Raw genomic sequence first — 18110 nt, 5'->3', positions numbered from 1 at the left:
TAGGTGGTCTGCTTGCATGATTGACACAAAAGCGCCTCTGTGTTGGCATGGTTGACCATGCAGCAATATGTGTTGACAGTGAGATTGCTGCTTGGTCAACCTTATGCTACAGGACCACCTTGGTGAGACCTATAGACAAATGGTGGCAAATGGCCAGTCATAAGTAGGTTCCATTCTGCCACCAGCTTACAAAATGCATATTGTAAGGTGTCAAAAATGTCTGCTGGACGTTAAGTTGAGTGAAGGAAATGACTCGGAGCTTACAGATTAAATCTTTGTCTTTTCTTTCTTTTTTCTGTCTTTTCTTTTGTAGCGGTGCTGCAAGCTTTATTTGTTCATATTTAATGGTCTTGTCATTATTGCGGACCTTTTCGTTCCATTTCAAGTAAAGGTTGCTCTTTCCTAAGCAACTAAGGCTTGCTTGCATTTACATAGTGTTCTGTAGGCATAAGACATGCCACAAAGAATACTTGTGCTTATTTAATACATATGCATAACAGAAGCAATTAAAGCAAAAAACAAATCTACATCACTTGAGTGTATTGCATACTCTAAGATCCTGACATTTTTAAAGAGTAACTTTAATAAAACCAGTCTAGTTTGCTCTCATGAAAGTATTTCTAAGATTAAATCGGTTGAGCTAGTTATATCGGATTCATAATTACGAAGTTGTGAGACCACTCGTATTGATCTAAGCAAGATGAAGGGTTCACAGAGAGGTGAACACTTGAAGTGATCAACACTGGCCAAGCAAACAAGGAAAGCCACAGCCTGGAGCCAATGTTTTGACAAGGGGACTTGCCTCCTCCAATTGTTGTGAGTCAGTTATTCCCAGTTGTGCCCCTGTTGAAGACAAGTCTTTGTGTGAAAACATTGCTTCCAGGCTGAAGATTCTCGTGTTTGGCCACTGTTTTACGCGTGTTGGGCCTTGTTTTCTTAGTGCTCTTGCCCTTGCCCCGGGTTTTGTCTCTGCCACAATGGATGTCAGGGTGTTCGCTGCTCTTTTAAAAAAAGCATTTTTCTGCTTTCTTTCAGTCTACTGGTGGGCGGGTCCTGTGGTCTGCTACTGCATTGGTGGCTGCCTGTTTGTGTTTCCACTGCTCATCCTCAGGAACTTGCACCGAACAGTTGGCGACATGGTCAAATAAGACTTTCTCTGCTGATGTAGCTGAAGAGACAACTATAGTGGTCGTGCAGCATTTGAAAAGTTGTCTTTCAAAAGTGTGGCAGCGTGTGTGCTGTTTGCTTAGATTATTATGAAGTGCGAAGAAGTTGTCTGCAAGGCCACTTAACATGTGATTATCTTGTTGCCATTTTGCACCATAGCAGCTTCCCTTTTAGTCTTCCTCCTTGAAGAGATTGTTTTCACATGTTTTGGGTTGCTGTCTATGCATATAAACTTAATTTTTTATAAATATATTGTTGGTAAATTTATAAGTGGTCCTGTTTACATTTAGAACCAGTGTGAGTGTTGCGAAATGCCAACTGTTGGCCTTGTGTAAGCATTTATTTTAACCACTTTGCATTTATTATACTAGTAACCAACGAAAATGTTGATTTTTCTTTTGTTTGTTTGCATATTTCGATGTTGTAATTTTCCAGCACCAGTTCATGTTATTGAAATTTATTCGACACATAAGCATAATGCAAAATATTATTTATTGTCCTAGCTCAATCCACGCAAAGATCCCTCTATCGTTTCTTTTTCCAAATCTTGTGTTTTAGTCTCTCTTAAAATTGTGCATTATGTGCAAATTCTTTCCAAAGAAATTACATTCTTATTGTAGTCTGTAACTATGCTCTGAACAGTTGTACTATTACTTCATTTGTGTTTGTGTGTGTTAGAATGTATGTGTGTACGTGTTCTGTAGTTGATTGAAGATTAACTCACTGAAATATTGTTCAAGAAACACCAAAATGTGCCTGGTCATCATAGTAAGTGATAGCAGATAAGCATATCAGTTTATGGTGGTTCATCAGGGACATATGACATTTCTGCACAAGTTGACTTTGCTTGACAGCAGATGGCTATGTAGGGCTGCTCATTTTAAAACCTGGTTAAAGTGTTAGCAGGCATCCAACAACAATAACACCAATCAACGCAAAGCCACAATGTTGGTTCTGGCCACTAAGCTAAATAAGTGCTGCTATTCAATCAACCACCTATACTAGTGGTTTGGTGGAATGAGTTAATCTACAGCAGTTATATTTGAAATTAGAGATTGAGCTTAGCAGTATTAACACGAATTCTGTCTACTGTTTGATTGGTTGGAAAATAGGAGACTTTAGTTTCAGGTAAACATTTACAGAAGTACTAATTGTAACATCTATTGTGGTATGTAAAATTGTGATGTAATAGCTTGTCTCTTGAATTAGGTCATGGTTCAAGACATTTTTGACAGTTTGGTTGTAAAATGTGGAGGAAACACTGGAAAAGGCGTAAATCAGAGGAACTATGTGTGGGTTTACAGAGATCCATGCACTGCAATCAAAAAACAAAATTTCAGTATGCTAATGATATGTGCTGTACATATGGTTCCAATGTCTATGCATTAGATCATGTAAGGAAAATTACTATGGGTTTGGTGAATATTGATGTTAGTGGTTCTGGTGCCTGTAAGATGACCTATGGAAAAGCATTCTCTCTCTAAAATTGAGATGCATGCATAGTTTACATGTTGAACACTATATGTATGTACACAGAAAACCTGTTTTGTGGTCTGTTATAATCTTTCATAGCACATCTTTTGGTTCCTTTTGTTCTGCATTTCTCCTGGCTTGTCATGGAACAATGGCAAGTACAAAATGTATGCACAAGCCTTTTTTTGTAGTTGAGATCTTCTTTGCTATATGATTGTGAAAAGCAAGTTGATTAATTAAGCACTTTGAGCTAGCGTGGAAACCTTTGTGCATTCCATATATTATGTGTGAGATGGTTCACACAGGAATTGTTAACACACTGATAAACAAGACATTATTTACTAGATGACACACCACAGGTGTTCAAACTGGGGTAGATGTAAGATCTTTCATCTTATTCCAAACTGTTGGGCACATTCATTATATTTTGTAGATATGTTGTTGAGAGCCAAAGGATCATTGGTGAGCCACTGGGAACACAAATTAAATGTGTACTCAATATCAGTGCCGTGTAATAACCAAAACAACATGCTTGTGCATTCACAAAAATGAGAAGCCTCTGTAACCATGTATAGTCGGTGCTGAAAGTTAAGGTATTGGCTATGATCAAGCCTTGCTGCAGCTATGAACAGCTGTGGTCAACAATGGCTTAACAGAACTGACTTAACTGGTGCTATTTGCTTTGCGAAGTAAATTTTTCTGGTGAGAGTTTTCTTTTTGAAGACTGGTCACTGAACTAGAAAGTAACAAACAAAATAAAAAGTTGAAGTTTCACCAGCTGGCACTGCTTGTTGAAAAATGCAAAAAAAAAAGTGATTATTGTCAGCATACTTACTTGCGACAAGGCAAGAACAGAGAGTGTAATTGTATTTACTGAATGCTTTTTCAGAATACTATCTCAGCCCAAAAACAATACCAGCATGTCTGCCTGCATCAGCAAATCAACATGAAAACCAATTTATTTGGATCTCGATTACCCCCCCTCCTCCTCCTCCTTTCTTTTTCCCACGAAAAGCATGGGATCGAGAACTGAATATATTGTGATGTCTTGTGCCGTGGCACAACTGCACCAATGCATTTGTGGGGAGTTTGTTTACTGCAGTCGTTTTATTATGGCTATTAACATTACCCTACTTATCCTGCTTGTCACAAAGGCAGCGCAGCCCATTGCATTTCATAGACTTAAGAGTGAACTCATGGGTAGTCATCACTTCATATGGGCTCATGTTGCAGTTGAATTGCCATGTGCTGAAATTGCAATTGACTCATTCAAGGGCACAGTAGTTCCTCAAATTGTGCTGAAACTGTTAGGAATTCCTGCTTGAAGAAGACATTGTGAAGGAAAGTGATAAGGGCGGCTTGTTTCCGTTCCCATAGTTGGTATACTTATTGCTCAACCTCATCATAAATGTGCTAATATTTTCCGTCCCTGTTGTAGTGCGACATCAAAATTGCCCATGTATACCTTGCTTACGATTCCAGCCTAGACTGCTCTATTCAGACACCATTTCCTGTCGTCATGCGCTAATTGAAGTGTTTTATTATGTGTTTCAGTCAAAAAATGCTAATAGTTTTTGTACTTGACATTCAAGCTGACAGCTTACTTCAAACTGCCACATGGGGATAGCCTAAATTTCTTGATAGCTCATTTAATAAAGCAGATGTGCGATAGGAAATACAAAACAAATATGAACAGTATTCTTGCAGTGTTTAGACCTTCCAAGGCACCTGAGGCAGGAGTTTTTTTGGATGGTGGCAGTTGCGAGAGGAAGTTTCGTGTACCTGCTTCATTCAGCTGGTTTCAGCTATACAAGGAGATGTCTCATGTAGCCCAGTCTCAAATCTTAGCTTGCCTTCAAGCTTTTGTTGGGGAGGGGTATAAAAGCTTATTTAATCTATTCCAGTGAAATGTATCAGTCTACCAAAGTACAAAAGAACTGCTTTTTTTCTGCCTGCTTATAACTTACATGTTTGCTGCTGCCTCATTTTTGGTCAAAGCTATCAAAATTGCTTTCGTACCACTAACAACTTGCAGTCATCACTGGCCAATAAGCTACTCGACCTGCACAAGAGCAGTCTGTATGAATAAGTGTTTGTTTCCCAGCACTGGGCCGGATAAGAAATGACAGGTGTATTTAACCTTGTTTAATTGAGGCCTGAAATCTGGCAAGGGATCTCGGGCTGGTATTTGGCAAGTTATGTTGCCCTGTATGTCACTTTCTGTACCTGGGCCCTGTATTCCCTTCTAATTTGCAGAATTTGTAGCTTGAAAAGCTTTTAGAACGTCTGACTGGACCTAAAATGCAATGTATTGAGCTCACTGGTAAACATCATTCACGGTGCTACTTTTCTCCTTTTCTATAATTGGTGTTGCTTAGTTGTTTGCAACTCCACACTTGAAAGCTGCCTAATCGTCTCGTCGTCATGGTAGGCCTTTGATTAACGCCACCAAAGGTGAAGTCAACCGTTCTTGTCACTCGTCACAAATTCTTGAGAAGTGTTCATAAAATGGTTGCTTACTTGTGAAGTAGATTGTGGGCAACAATTGGTCGGACCAGTCTTAGTGTTTTATGTTTGTCAGTCGGGTTGAGGGAGGCCTCGGGGCAGATGCGTCAGCCTATGGTGCCCAGATTTTACTGCATAATGTTGGTGCTTGACACCAATTTTCAGTGATGTCCATTGCTCATGGGCTGCACTGTAATTTTTTTTTTATTATAGCACAGTTGCACATGGCAGTGATAAGCAAGTGTCAGGGTTTCCATGGCTCCTGTGAGGCCTTTTTTAGTGGTGCACATTTTGTCTGTATGCAAGAACGGGTGCACTGTGGAGAACGGGCACTTGCTAATAGCCCTGCATACACCTGTACTTTAGAGACCTTAAAGAAAGAAGATACAGGGTCAATAGAAGAAATACAGACAACCTACAGAGGGACTCAGCTGTTCAGAGCACAAATTGAGTACGGATATACCATCATTTCTTTTTCATAATTGGGCATTAGATGTTGCCCTTTGTAACTCTTTGCAACTTTGAATTATACAACTGGAACTTTTTGGCACTGACAGTGAAGAAGTGGGGGGGGGGGGGGCCTAAAAGACATGCAAGTTGTTATTGCTGCGTTGTTTGCATTTCATTTTGTTGTCTCTGTATTGTCACACTTGGAATTAGGAGATGCGTTACATGGCCTGAAGGTGTTCGCAATACTTTTTCTTCATGAACGCTATACTTAAATGTGTTCTTATCATTTGTTTGATAAGTTCAGGATTCTCATCAAAGTGAGGGTTGCCCTTTCTTTCCATCTTATGTTCAGCCACTCCTTTACGTAATTTCTTCTCTGTAAAGATAGAAGTGTTAGCGAAGAATTGGTATATGTGCAAAGATTAGAAACATTTAAACAAATACAGCCTTTGCTCTCGCACTCTCTGCAATAGTCCATTGGTAATTTGGTCATTTGGTCATGTGTTTATGATGAGAAATTGTATATAGTTCTTAGCATGTAATTTGAGTGCAAAGAGCCAGAAGTCTATGTAAAAAAGTTCTCGGGGTATTCGGGACAAATAAGAAAATGCTTGTTGCAGTTTGGCTCATGTCAAGCCAGAATTTGTCAATGTCTTGTGAATTTTCTGCCACTAGTATGTCACTGTGTTTCAATGTATAGCACCACTCCATTTTATTTTTATTTTCTTGCTTGTTTGAAGGGCACTTTGAGCTTTAATGTTCAACTGACATTTGTCTGTTTTGTATTGAACCTCTGTTTGACTCCTGGTCACCAGCAGTTACTTTTCTGTCAATTACGTGGTGTTAGGTGTTTCTACACAAATCCATTATGATATTTTCGATGAGTTCTGTGGTGTTTAGGGTCAGTCATTTTGATTCAGGAAGTGCCAACAAAGTGTTCATCACAAACATTCAGATAAAAAAGCATAATCTTGTACAATGAAACCAGTCGTAGCACCATGCTATTGTAATATGATGTGAAATAGGCCTAACATTTCAGGAGGATTTAATTTACACTTCTTAAATGCTCACAATTTGTTTTGAAAAGCTTTATTTTGCATGGATATTTATTTGTGTAGTGACATTGTTGTCACTGTTTCTATATCAATGGAAGATCCAGTTTTTGCATTTTCGAGCATCAGTTCTGCATTTTTTTCTTGCATGATAACTGTGGCAACCAGTGAAAGCATGTTTTATGTTGTGTTATTCTGTGACAATACTACTTGTGCTTGCACTATAATACTCTGTCTTTAAAACTAATGCCTGTGGACTGTGCAGCTGGTGATCCTTAACCCTTTCAGTATCAGATTTTTTCTTAGAGATCATAAAGCTAACTGAACATTTTATTTTTGGTTAACAGTAGTGGCAAATGCTCTCCTGGTGTTCTCCTCACATTCCTATCTGACAAACGGAATGTAAAAGGAATATGGTAGAACAGAGACACAGAAACGTACCGGTATGTCATTGATGTTAAAAGGCTTAAAGGGGATCTAGAGCCATAATTACATTGTACTAGAAAAGACTAATGTGTTCAGGAGCGGCGCCTGCCACGCATTGACACGAGGCAGTAAGCGTGGAAAGGTCCGGCACTTGAATGCCAGCCCACACGACAGCAACACCTCCACCATCATGTGTACAACTCGCAGTGTGCGTCAAAGTTTGTCGTCCATTTCTTTTTTCTTTATGTAGTTTAAATGATGCATTCATTTAAAATAAAGGCTTGCTTTCCCCGTGTGTTTCCAGCTTGAATTATAGACAGCAGTTGTCACTGCAATATAAAGAGCTGTCTGTGCCTAATGAATTACTTACTTATTGAATTTATCTTAATTCCTAAACAAGCTAAATATTTATTAAGCAGTGAAAGTTTTGCTAATTCACTGATTAATGATTAGTTAACTAAGTACAAGAATTGCTGATATATATTTTTCTAATGAGTTGCATAATTAAGTTATTAATCATTTTTGAAATATTTTTTCTATCGAATACATTTTTGATCCTGTGACTTCTAGACATGAAGTAAGCAGTCTCACTATGTAATTTTTTGTATTGTGACATCTGTATTGTATTGTGATATGGTGGTGTCTGGAAAGGAAGGAGTAGGTTTTCCTTGATAAATTTTGTTGTGTCATGTAACTATAAGAATTGCTAAGTTGTTAATTTTCTGCAACCTAACAATGTATAAGCAACAATTGTGACTTATAGCGCTAACTATTGTAAAATATTTGATTTGATACTGCTAAATTTTATGTAATGAGTTCACTTCCGCTCAGTTTATTATGTTTAACCTTTCCTAACTCCCCTTGTGCAATACTCCACCTCGGAGCCTGTGAGGACCTTGAATAAAATTAATAAACATGCAAACAGTCACAAGCACAACCGATGCAACAAGTAGTCATTGCAGAGCGTGTCGGGGCAGACAAGGTGGCTTCCATCCAGCCCATGCTGAAAGAGTGCCATCTTGCTACATCGACAGGAGGAGTGTCAACCACTGGCCCTCCCTGAACACGCTACCCTCCTCTACTAACACTGTACCATACCTAGATTAAAAGGGAGAAAGAATTCACAGGAATGCTGAAGGAATTATCTCTTAGGTGTTTGTCAAGCTCCGTTTATGGCCACATCAATTCTGTGGAAATTTTCTTGTTGAAGGAACGTTCATGTACAGAAAGATTTAACCATGACAGGGTTCCTAGTTTCATGCTGCTCCCCAGTGGATGACAACTCTTCCCTTTCAACTGCACAATTCATTGACTGTCTTAGGTTGCCTAAAAGGCATACAATACTACTGTTTTGTTTTGTTTTTTCGAAGCAGGAAATTCATGAAATGTGAGCTGCTTTATTGCGTTTTTGACAAAACTGTGACATGTGGCTGGGATGGTGTAATTGAACATGTGCAGCGAGAGTGATTTGGTGTGAGGCTGACTATGGAAAGCAGAGACTGTGATTTACAGGCCCTTCCCATTGTATACTCAGCTTTTCCTTGCATAAGGCTTGGTTGCAGGTATGCAGAATTGTGACCAAAAGCTTGAAGGCCTAGACTTGCACCATGTTTTGACTAGGCTTTTGGCAAAATTTTGCTCTTGTTTCTCTGAAGCAAGAAGAAATTTGCAACCAAAGTTTTCTTTTTTCTCTCTCTCTCTCCTTTTTCCACCACGAACAAAAATATATATTTTATAAAGAAAAGAAAAAGTTGCCCAAACAATATACAATGTATGGATCTGACCGAGTGCTTAATAATTATCATTCCTTCTGTACTGCCATGGCATCGTTTATGGTAGAGATTGTCTTCCAGGTCAAAATGGATATGTGTGATGGTGCTGTGCCTTAATTATCATGAAGTTTGTGGTTTGTGATGTGCTTTCACATGCTCATACATTATTGCATTTGTCATACAACCACGCCACAGGACTGTTTGTGTGTTTGTGAACAGCCTGCAGGAGTTTCATTAGGAGATTTATTAAGAAGACATACTGTGTTGAAATAGGCCTTGTAGCAATGCATTTCGCACTGGAATCCTCTGTGATGCATAGTCATGCATGCAGCATTCAAGTGTGGTTGTTACCTACTCTGAGAAAATTTGTATTTACATGCTGAAAAAATGAACTTGCAATAAAGAAACTATATATATTTTTGTGCCTCTATGTTTTTTGTTTTTGTCATGGAAAGCCACTCTATTAGGCAAAGAGCACTGTAAAACCTCTTAAACCCTCCTTGTATGAACTGAGCAGGCCCTATTGCATATTGCATCGTGTACATAGCCATGTTAATATAACATGCAAGCTAGTGCGACTCAAATACTGAAGTTCCTAGTGGCAGACCAAGCAGATATTTGTTCTCAAAGATATGCAAGACAGCCTTTGTGATCACACCCCAAAACACTGGACCAAATAAACACACAACATTCCTGTTCAAGGAAATGCATAAAGTAACTCGAAACATTGATGAACAAAAATGCTGGCAAGCGTGTCTCACGGTGGATGCCCTTTCATAGTTGGTGTCATTTATCGGGACTTTATCGGAGCGTCTATGTGGCTTGTTGTCACTGGAATTCTAGTTGTAACCAGTAGTATACATGGCAAGTGCATATGGCAACATTTGTTACTGCTTGGTTACAAATGGTTGACCACTGATGCAGTGTTTGATGTGCGTGCTTCTGAAGGGATTGCACATATATGTAAGGATTTCCCTGTAATTTTTCTTGTTCCTTTACACTTGCTTGTGGCCCCTATGTTTGGATGGCCATCTTAACTCCTTAACAACTGCATGTGTGAGAGCAGAGATGTAAAATTTCCATAATATCTGAAGTTATAAAATTAAAGCCACTTTTTTCCAGAAACTGTGGAAACATTGAGAAAATGTCAGTATAGCAAAATTGCAAAAGGCAGGAGAGGGTAAGAAGATAATTCCATCAGTTACAGCAAGACAATGACATAATAATCTCTGCTTTTTCATTCACTTGGACATTCTTGACAGTTCTCAGAATTTTCATCTGCTGACCATGGAAACTGCTGTTTTGCTCTGTTAGTGAGGAGAGGCTGGCACCCTGCCATTGCATGTAGCACTTGCATGTTACTGTTCAGTTTGTGCAGACTTGTTTAACATTGCTGCATAGTCAATTCTGTGTTATGGGTTCCCTATGGTGAGACCAAGGTCGAACATCGGGGCTAATTGAGATGAATGATGGCAAAGGGCCAGCCAGAAAGTACATCCCATTTGGCACCCTCTTGTGATAACACAGTGTCAGCTGTCAAGATTCTGTGTAACAGCTGATGCATGTTGCGAAAAGTAGCTTGCACAAGCGCACTGTGTACTAAAATGAAAGGGAACATCAGATTTACATTCAACACCCATAATTTTCCTCACTTGTGCTGAAGTTGGATGAGTGCCAAAGGCAGATTCACCATTACAAGAACTATGATGCAATTATCAAAAAAATGTTCGAACTCCAAAAGGGCCAATGAAAAGGGCTAGTTGGTGGTTGTCCATATTTTCTTCTTCTCCTATGTACTAACCGAAAGGATGGATGCAGAAAATACGGACAAACGAATGGCGCATTTTTTCGCTTTGTACGAGGGCTTTTTTTTTTTTTCAAGGTCTGATCGGTTGCAAAATAAGACCCGCAGTGAAAATCAAAACTGTTTTATTTAGAACATTTACATACACTTTCCAGCTACTTCTCTACATAATCGCCGCTCCAATTTGAGACATTTGTTGTAGCGTGATATCAACTTTCCTATACCCTCGTCATAGAAGGCAGCCGGCTGTGCTTTCAGCCAATTCTGTTTGCAGAGATGGTAATCAGAGGGAGCCAAGTCCGGGCTGTACCGTGTGGGACCAAACACTTCCCATTGAGAACGTTGCAGGAGCTTTGTTGCAGCTGCACTGTGCAGCTGTGCAGTGTCATGAAGGAGGTCAATGCCTGATAACAATATTCCTCTTCGCTTGTTCTGAATTGCCTTTCTAGACGTTAAAGAGTCTCACTGTACAAGGCTGCAGTGATGGTCATGCCACGTTCCATGAATTCCACCAAGATAACATCATTGCTGTCCCTGAACACAGTAGCCATACACTTTCTCCTGAAGAAGGTTTGCTTGAACTTCTTGCTTTCGGGAAATCAGAATGCATCCATTGTTTAGATTGCGCTTTCTTCAGTTTCGAAACGGACCCATGTCTCGTCCCCTGTCACGATTTTCTTCAAAATATCTTCGTGATAGTAACTCTGGAGAAACGTTACGGCTGTGCCCATTCGCTGTGTTTTGTGATGGTTGGTCTGCATCTTGGGAAACCACCTCGCACAGAGTTTGCGGTACTGGAGTCTCTCACTCACGATGAGCTGACCGCGAAATTTCGGGAAACGAATCACTCGGCACAGAAATAGTGCACCAACGATTTTCTCGAATCGCCTAATCCACTCGCTGAACAAGATCATCGGTTGACACTTGCTTTCTTCCCTGCCTGCCTGCATCATGAACGTGTGTGCGTCCTGCTTGAAAGTTCTTGCACCCTTGTCACACTTTCCTGTCACTCATGAAAGTTGTACCGTACACAATACTCATTTGTCGATGAATTTTGGCTGCATTGCACCCCTCAGCATGCAGATATTGAATGACAGTACTCACTTCATACTTAGCGGGATACTCTATTGTTCAAGGCATGTTTACGTGCTCACTGCGCCACAGAACACCTAGGGCACGTTGCAAGTGCTAGGCGGCGCCCTGTCTTCCCGACCCCTAGCGCCATCTGAAGAATAGTTGCGCGAATGTGGTAGGATTACTCACGGCGTCAGCAGCCCGCGCTGCGTGTTTGTCGTCCTGTCAAACGGTAGCGATGGCGCGAAACAGCGTGCCGATATTGATTTTAACCGGGTTTCGGGAATTACAAGATCTTCATAGCTTTTTTCGTGAAAAGAATTTAGAGAAAGGAAGTCGTCTATTTGAAGTGAGGCACGTCTACGACGTGAGGGAAGTGTTGAACTCGCGCTGATCGGAAGTGACTGCTAGGTTTATTCCGCAAACGAAAAATAATGCACCAGCGAGATGCGTGAAGCTCAGCGTAAGTTACTTCGTTATCTACGGTGTGGACGCGTGAAATTATAGGCGACAATGATTCTTGAAGATCGGCGACAGCAGACAAATCCTAGCGGGGAGCTGCGATAGCCGTGCTGGCATCGCAGGGAAGTGCAAGGACGCCGCGGTAGTTTCCCTGTACATACAGGACGGCAAATACGAATCCAAAACATCTCATCCAAGAACGTGGGGCGTACGAACGACTCGTAAGACCTACCAGAGGTATTCTAACGTTGCTCTCCCCAAACACAAAAAAGGGGATGAACTTACCAGGTGTGTTAGACTACGCTGGGAAAATATTTTCGCCCAAGTTACTGGAAGTGCGATACTGTTATGTTGCGATTTTTCAGTGCGTGCAAAGGAGGTTCCAATAAACCACGTTGTCAAAAATTTTGGTGATCTCAACTGCCCCTTCATTGATATGCTGGGCGCAGAAGGGTGTATGCCAGCTCAGCCGGCTGCAACCCCTCCTCAAATCTCTCAGCAAGCCCTAGCGCTGTTTGAATGGGAGAGGATTGGGAAAGAGTTCCACAGCTTTACTGCGGTACAGTGTGGGAACAAACTACTTTGTTTGCTGCATATCCTGGTACACACTGCAGGCAGTGGCGTAGCAACGGGGGGGGGGGCAGGGAGGGGGGTCATATACGTCTGGAGACACACGGAAGTTGTTGATATCCTCGCCTTCCTCGAATAAACCCGGGGGAGGAGGGGGGAGGGGACAGACGACCTACCTAGCTACGCCACTGGCTGCAGGTGTCCCGTTGCTGCCATCATTGCTGTAAAAGCAAAGAATTCAGCGTTATAACGCACTTGGCATAACGCCGGAACATAAAACAGCTTATGCCGTCGGACGAGCGCTATCCAGTGTTGACGCCGTTCTGCTTCATACGGTCGGCTTGGAAACCTGTAAAACTTTGTTTCTCGTGAGTTGGTGTACGTGTTGTTGCAGCCCACTACTCAACAGCTCGGGTTGCACTTCGGCATTGCTCAGAAAAGGCAACAGCTACGCGCGAAACAGTGCACATACAGGCTTTCCGAACGCAAGCGGGCCGGTCGTATCCTGCCGGTTCCGCGCTCGCCGCCGCGAGGGGCGCCCTAGTAGGCGCGGGAACTACGTTCACAACCTGCCTTGTGCGCTCAGAATTCACAGCTGTGACCTCACGCAATCGACTGGCATACTATAATCAAAATAACACATCTGCACACAGCGTCATCGGATTTTCGCTATGCTTTTCATTTCACGACTGATCAGACCTTGAAAAATAATAGTAATCATAATAACCCTTGTATACTAAGTGTCTCGCTACCTATCGTAAACTGCTGTTCTATTCCGAGACTGTTAAACGTTACTTTAGTTTTCTGCAGATTAATTTTTAGACCCACCCTTCTGCTTTGCCTCTCCAGGTCAGTGAGCATCAGCATCAGCTTACGGACAGTAAGTTGATCGGTCTATAATTTTTCAAGTCTTAGGCATCCCCTTTCTTAGGGATTAGGATTATGCTAGCGCTTTCCCAAGATTCCAGTACGCTCGAAGTCATGAGCCATTGCGTATACAGGGTGCCCAGTTTTTCTAGAACAATCTGCCCACCATCCTTCAACAAATCTGCTGTTACCTGATCCTCCCCAGTTGCCTTCCCCCTTTGCATAGCTCCCAAGGCTTTGTTTACTTCTTCCGGCGTTACTTGTGGATTTCAAATTCCTCTAGACTATTCTCTCTTCCATTATCGTCGTGGGTGCCACTGGTACTGTATAAATCTCTATAGAACTCCTCAGCCACTTGAACTATCTCAGCCATATTAGTAATTATATTGCCGGTTTTGTCTCTTAACGCATACATTTTATTCTTGCCTATTCCTAGTTTCTTCTTCACTGCTTTTAGGCTTCCTCCGTTCCTGAGGGCATGTTCAATTCTATCCATATTATACTTCCTTATGTCAGCTGTCTTACGCTTGTTGATTGACTTGGAAAGTTCTGCCAGTTCGATTCTAGCTGTAGGGTGTTACGAACGGCCTGCAAGGGTACCGACCTACAAAATTTTCCCAGCCAGCTGCTGCTGCTGGGGTGGCGAGCTTCCCAGAAGCGACCGTGGAACCCTTCCTCACCTGCTGCGGCGACTCGCTTTGTAGGGGCGACGATGTGCCGCATCAACACCCGCTCGGCGCCGCTATGACCGAACGCGGTCGGCAGACCAAGTATTGTTAGTGGATTCGCCGTCGCCGTCACGGCTTGTTAGAAGCGGTGGAAATGCTGGGAGAATATGTATTGCGGCCGTCTCACGGGGCTTAGAAGTCATGGACACACGTGGCGGCCATTGTCTGCGGAGTCAACACTGGGATGAAGAAGCGCTTGCTTGGGTCAAGCACCGTGTCTGCGAGAACCCTCTCACCTTGGTGTGGTCAGTGCAACCTGTGAAGAAGTGAGTGTGAAAACCCTCCCCCTCAAAGGCGGATCGACTACGATGACTTTGGACGCTCCGAATTGGTCGGCGGTGAACTGCCGTTTTTCCTCACCTAGGGATCAAGGGAGGACAGAGTGCATTTAAGGAGCCGTTGGCGGCTCCTAAGGGTGCATTCCTCTTTCAGTCATGTTAGACTGATGAACTATAACGTTCTCATGTAAATAGTCTAAGTAAACCCATATTCCTCCTTCTCGATGAGAACAAGACCCTCCTTTCAACAACGTCCTCAGCGTGGATAAGTTGGACGACGGCATGGGGCAGCTACCATCTATTTCATGCCCGACCCCAACCATTACAAGGCTCAGAGGCTTTCATACATTGGCGTTTCTTGATCAGATCTTTCGTCTCCTTAGATAGCTTACTGGTATCCTGTCTAACTGAGTTACCACCGACTTCTTTGGCACACTCCTTAATGATGCCCATAAGATTGTCGTTCATTGCTTCAACACTAAGGTCTTCTTCCTGAGTTAAAGCCGAATACCTGTTCTGTAGCTTGATCCAGAATTCCTCTATTTTCCCTCTTACCGCTAACTCATTGATCGGCTTCTTATGTACCAGTTTCTTCCGTTCCCTCCTGAAGTCTTGGCTAATTCGAGTTCCTACCATCCTATGCTCACTGCAGCGCACATTGCCGAGCACGTCCACATCTTGTATCATGCCAAGGTTAGCGTAGAGTATAAAGTCTATTTCACATCTAGTTTTGCAATTCGGGCTCCTCCACGTCCACTTTCGGCTATCCCGCTTGCGGAAGAAGGTATTCATTATCCGCATATCATTCTGTTCTGGAAACTCTACTAATAACTCTCCCCTGCTATTCTTAGAGCCCATGCCATATTCCCCCACTGATTTGTCTCCAGCCTGCTTCTTGCCTACCCTGGCATTGAAGTCGCCCATCAGTATAGTGTGTTTTGACTTTAGCCATCGCCGATTCCACGTGTTCATAGAAACTTTCGTCGTCCTGGTCATCATGACTGGATGTAGGGGCGTAGACCTGTACGACCATCAATTTGTACCTCTCATTGAGTTCCACAACAAGACCTGTCACCCTCTCGTTAATGCTATAGAGTTCCTGCATGTTACGAGCTATATCCTTATTAGTCAGGAATCCGACTCCTAGTTCTCGCCTCTCCGCTAAGCCCCGGTAGCACAGGACGTGCCCGCTTTTTAGCACTGTATATGCTTCGTTGTCCTCCTAACTTCACTGAGCCCTATTAGATCCCATTTACTGCCCTCTAATTCCTCCAATAGCACTGATAGACTCGCCTCACTAGATAACGTTCTAGCGTTAAACTTTGCCAGGTTCAGATTCCAATGGCGGCCTGTCCGGACCAAGGGATTCTTAGCAACCTCTGCTGTGTCACAGCTCTGACCACCGCTGTGGTCCATTGCTTCGCAGCTGCTGGGGACTGAGGTTCGGGGTTTGATTGTATTATTTATATAGGAGGTTGTGGCCAAGTACTGCTGCACCAGGGTGGCCAATCCTGCTCTGGTGAGAGAGTGCGTCACCGGTTCTGGTCACCGGGATCAGGCCGCGCTCCCAGGCCTGTTTATGCAATTTTATGAACACGCAGATTTTTTTTTAATCTGGTGGAAAATTGCGCGGCACCGGGATTTGAACCACGGTCCTCTTGCACGCGAGGCGGATGCTCTACCTCTACGCCACCGCTGCACACTGAGAGCGAATTAAAATGTCCAAAGCACCGGTGCGCGAGAAGGCGAGCTGCCTTCCCCGCAGCCGAGGCTCTCTTCCGTTGCATCAGCCAGCGCCCACGAGCGACATTCCTCTCGTTCGTTCTCCCTCGTCGAAGCCAAGGGCTGTCCACATCCCTCTTTTTTTTTGTCACAACCCCTGCCACCGGACCGCCCAGCATGCCTCTATTTTTTTTCCTTTTTTTACTCCTTGCACTGCAGCGCATTTTGATAGGCGATTCTGCGCGTTCTGCGCTTCGCAAGCATCTCCGAGTTCACGCTACTACTGGCCATTTATGCGCTACAAGTGCCGTGCACGTGGTGTAACGCAAAAGCACCGTGGGCCTGACGCATCTCGCTGGCGAACTGATCGTTCCTCTGAGAGGAGCGTTGGGGTTTTGCTTGAATGTCCAGCTGTTTTTTGTGGCATGTATCAGGGCACATGGCAGACGTCATCATCACCGCGTGATCACCCCGCAAAAGAGAGAGCTTTAGATTAGGGGGACGCAAGCGTCAGGGTCTACTAGAGCTTGGGGCCACGGTACTGCGCATGCGCTAGTGGGCCTCAACGCTTGCGTCCCCCTAATCTAAAGCTCTGTTCATCATCATCATCCTCATCATCATCATCAGCAGCAGCAGCAGCAGCAGCAGCCTAATTTATGTCCACTGCAGGACAAAGGCCTCCCTGCGATCTCCAATTGCCCCTGTCCTGCACCAACCGATTCGAACTATAGTGCCCGCGGATTTCCTAATTTCATCGCCCCTTCTGCCGTCCTCGACTGCGTTTCTCTTCTCTTGGGACCCATTCTGTAACCCTAGTGGTCCACCGGTTACCTAACCTGGGCATTACATGACCTGCCCAGCTCAATTTTTTTCTATTAATGTCACTTAGAATATCGGCTTTACCCCTTTGCTCTTTGATCCAAACCGCTCTCTTTCTGTGTCTTAACGTTATGCCTAGCGTTCTTCGATGCATCGCTCTTTGCGCAGTGTTTAACTTGTTCTCAAGCTTCTTTGTCAGTCTCCAAGTTTCTGCCCCATATGTCAGCACCGGTTAAATGCACTGATTGTACATCTTCCTTTTCAATGATAATGGTAAGCTTCCAGTCAGGAGCTGACAATGTCTGCCATATGCGATCCAACCAATTTTTATTCTTCTGTGAATTTCCTTCTCATGATCAGGGTTCCCTGTTATTAATTGACCTAGGTAAACATACTCCTTCACAGACTCTAGAGGCTGACTGACAATCCTGAACTCTTGTTCCCTTGCCCGGCTATTGATCATTATCTTTAGATGTCTTCTGCATATTAATCATCAACCCCACTCTTACACTCTCTCTGTTAAGGTCCTCAATCAATTGTTGTAACTCGTCTCCAGTGTTGCTGAACAGAACAATGTCGTCTGCCAATCGAAGGTTCCCGAGATATTCGCCGTCGATCCTTATTCAGAAGCCTTCCCAGTTTAATAGCTTGACTACTTCTTCCAAGCATGCAGTGAATAGCATCGGAGAGCTTGTGTTTCCTTGTCTGACCCCTTTCTTTATATTCCTACTTCTATTGTGGACAATTAAGGTAGCTGTGGAATCCCTGTAGATATTTTCCAAAATATTTACATAGGCGGTCTGTACTCCTTGATTACGCAATGCCTCTATGAGTGCCAGTATCTCTACTGAATGAAATGCCTTTTCATTATCTATGAAAGCCATATAGAGAGGCTTATTGTACTCTGCGTATTTCTTGTTACCTGATTAATGACATGGATG

The 18110-nt window shown here is 43.0% G+C and overlaps 1 protein-coding gene across 2 annotated transcripts in view; it reads left to right on the top strand.

The window, feature by feature from the left end:
• rtet (major facilitator superfamily domain-containing protein rtet) overlaps nucleotides 1-9261 on the top strand; it is a 40482-nt gene extending 31221 nt beyond the window's left edge. For both annotated transcript variants that reach the window (XM_075676268.1, XM_075676269.1), the window contains exon 12: nucleotides 1036-9261. In XM_075676268.1, the coding sequence (XP_075532383.1) occupies nucleotides 1036-1148 (113 nt within the window). In that variant the 3' untranslated portion in view covers nucleotides 1149-9261. The remainder of the gene's footprint in view (nucleotides 1-1035) is intronic.
• The last annotated feature ends 8849 nt before the right edge of the window (nucleotides 9262-18110 follow it).

This window comes from Dermacentor variabilis, chromosome 1 (assembly GCF_050947875.1).
Source record: "Dermacentor variabilis isolate Ectoservices chromosome 1, ASM5094787v1, whole genome shotgun sequence".
NCBI lineage: Eukaryota > Metazoa > Arthropoda > Arachnida > Ixodida > Ixodidae > Dermacentor > Dermacentor variabilis.
The sequence above is the reverse complement of the archived record's forward strand: the minus strand, read 5'-3'. Positions and strand labels throughout refer to the sequence as shown.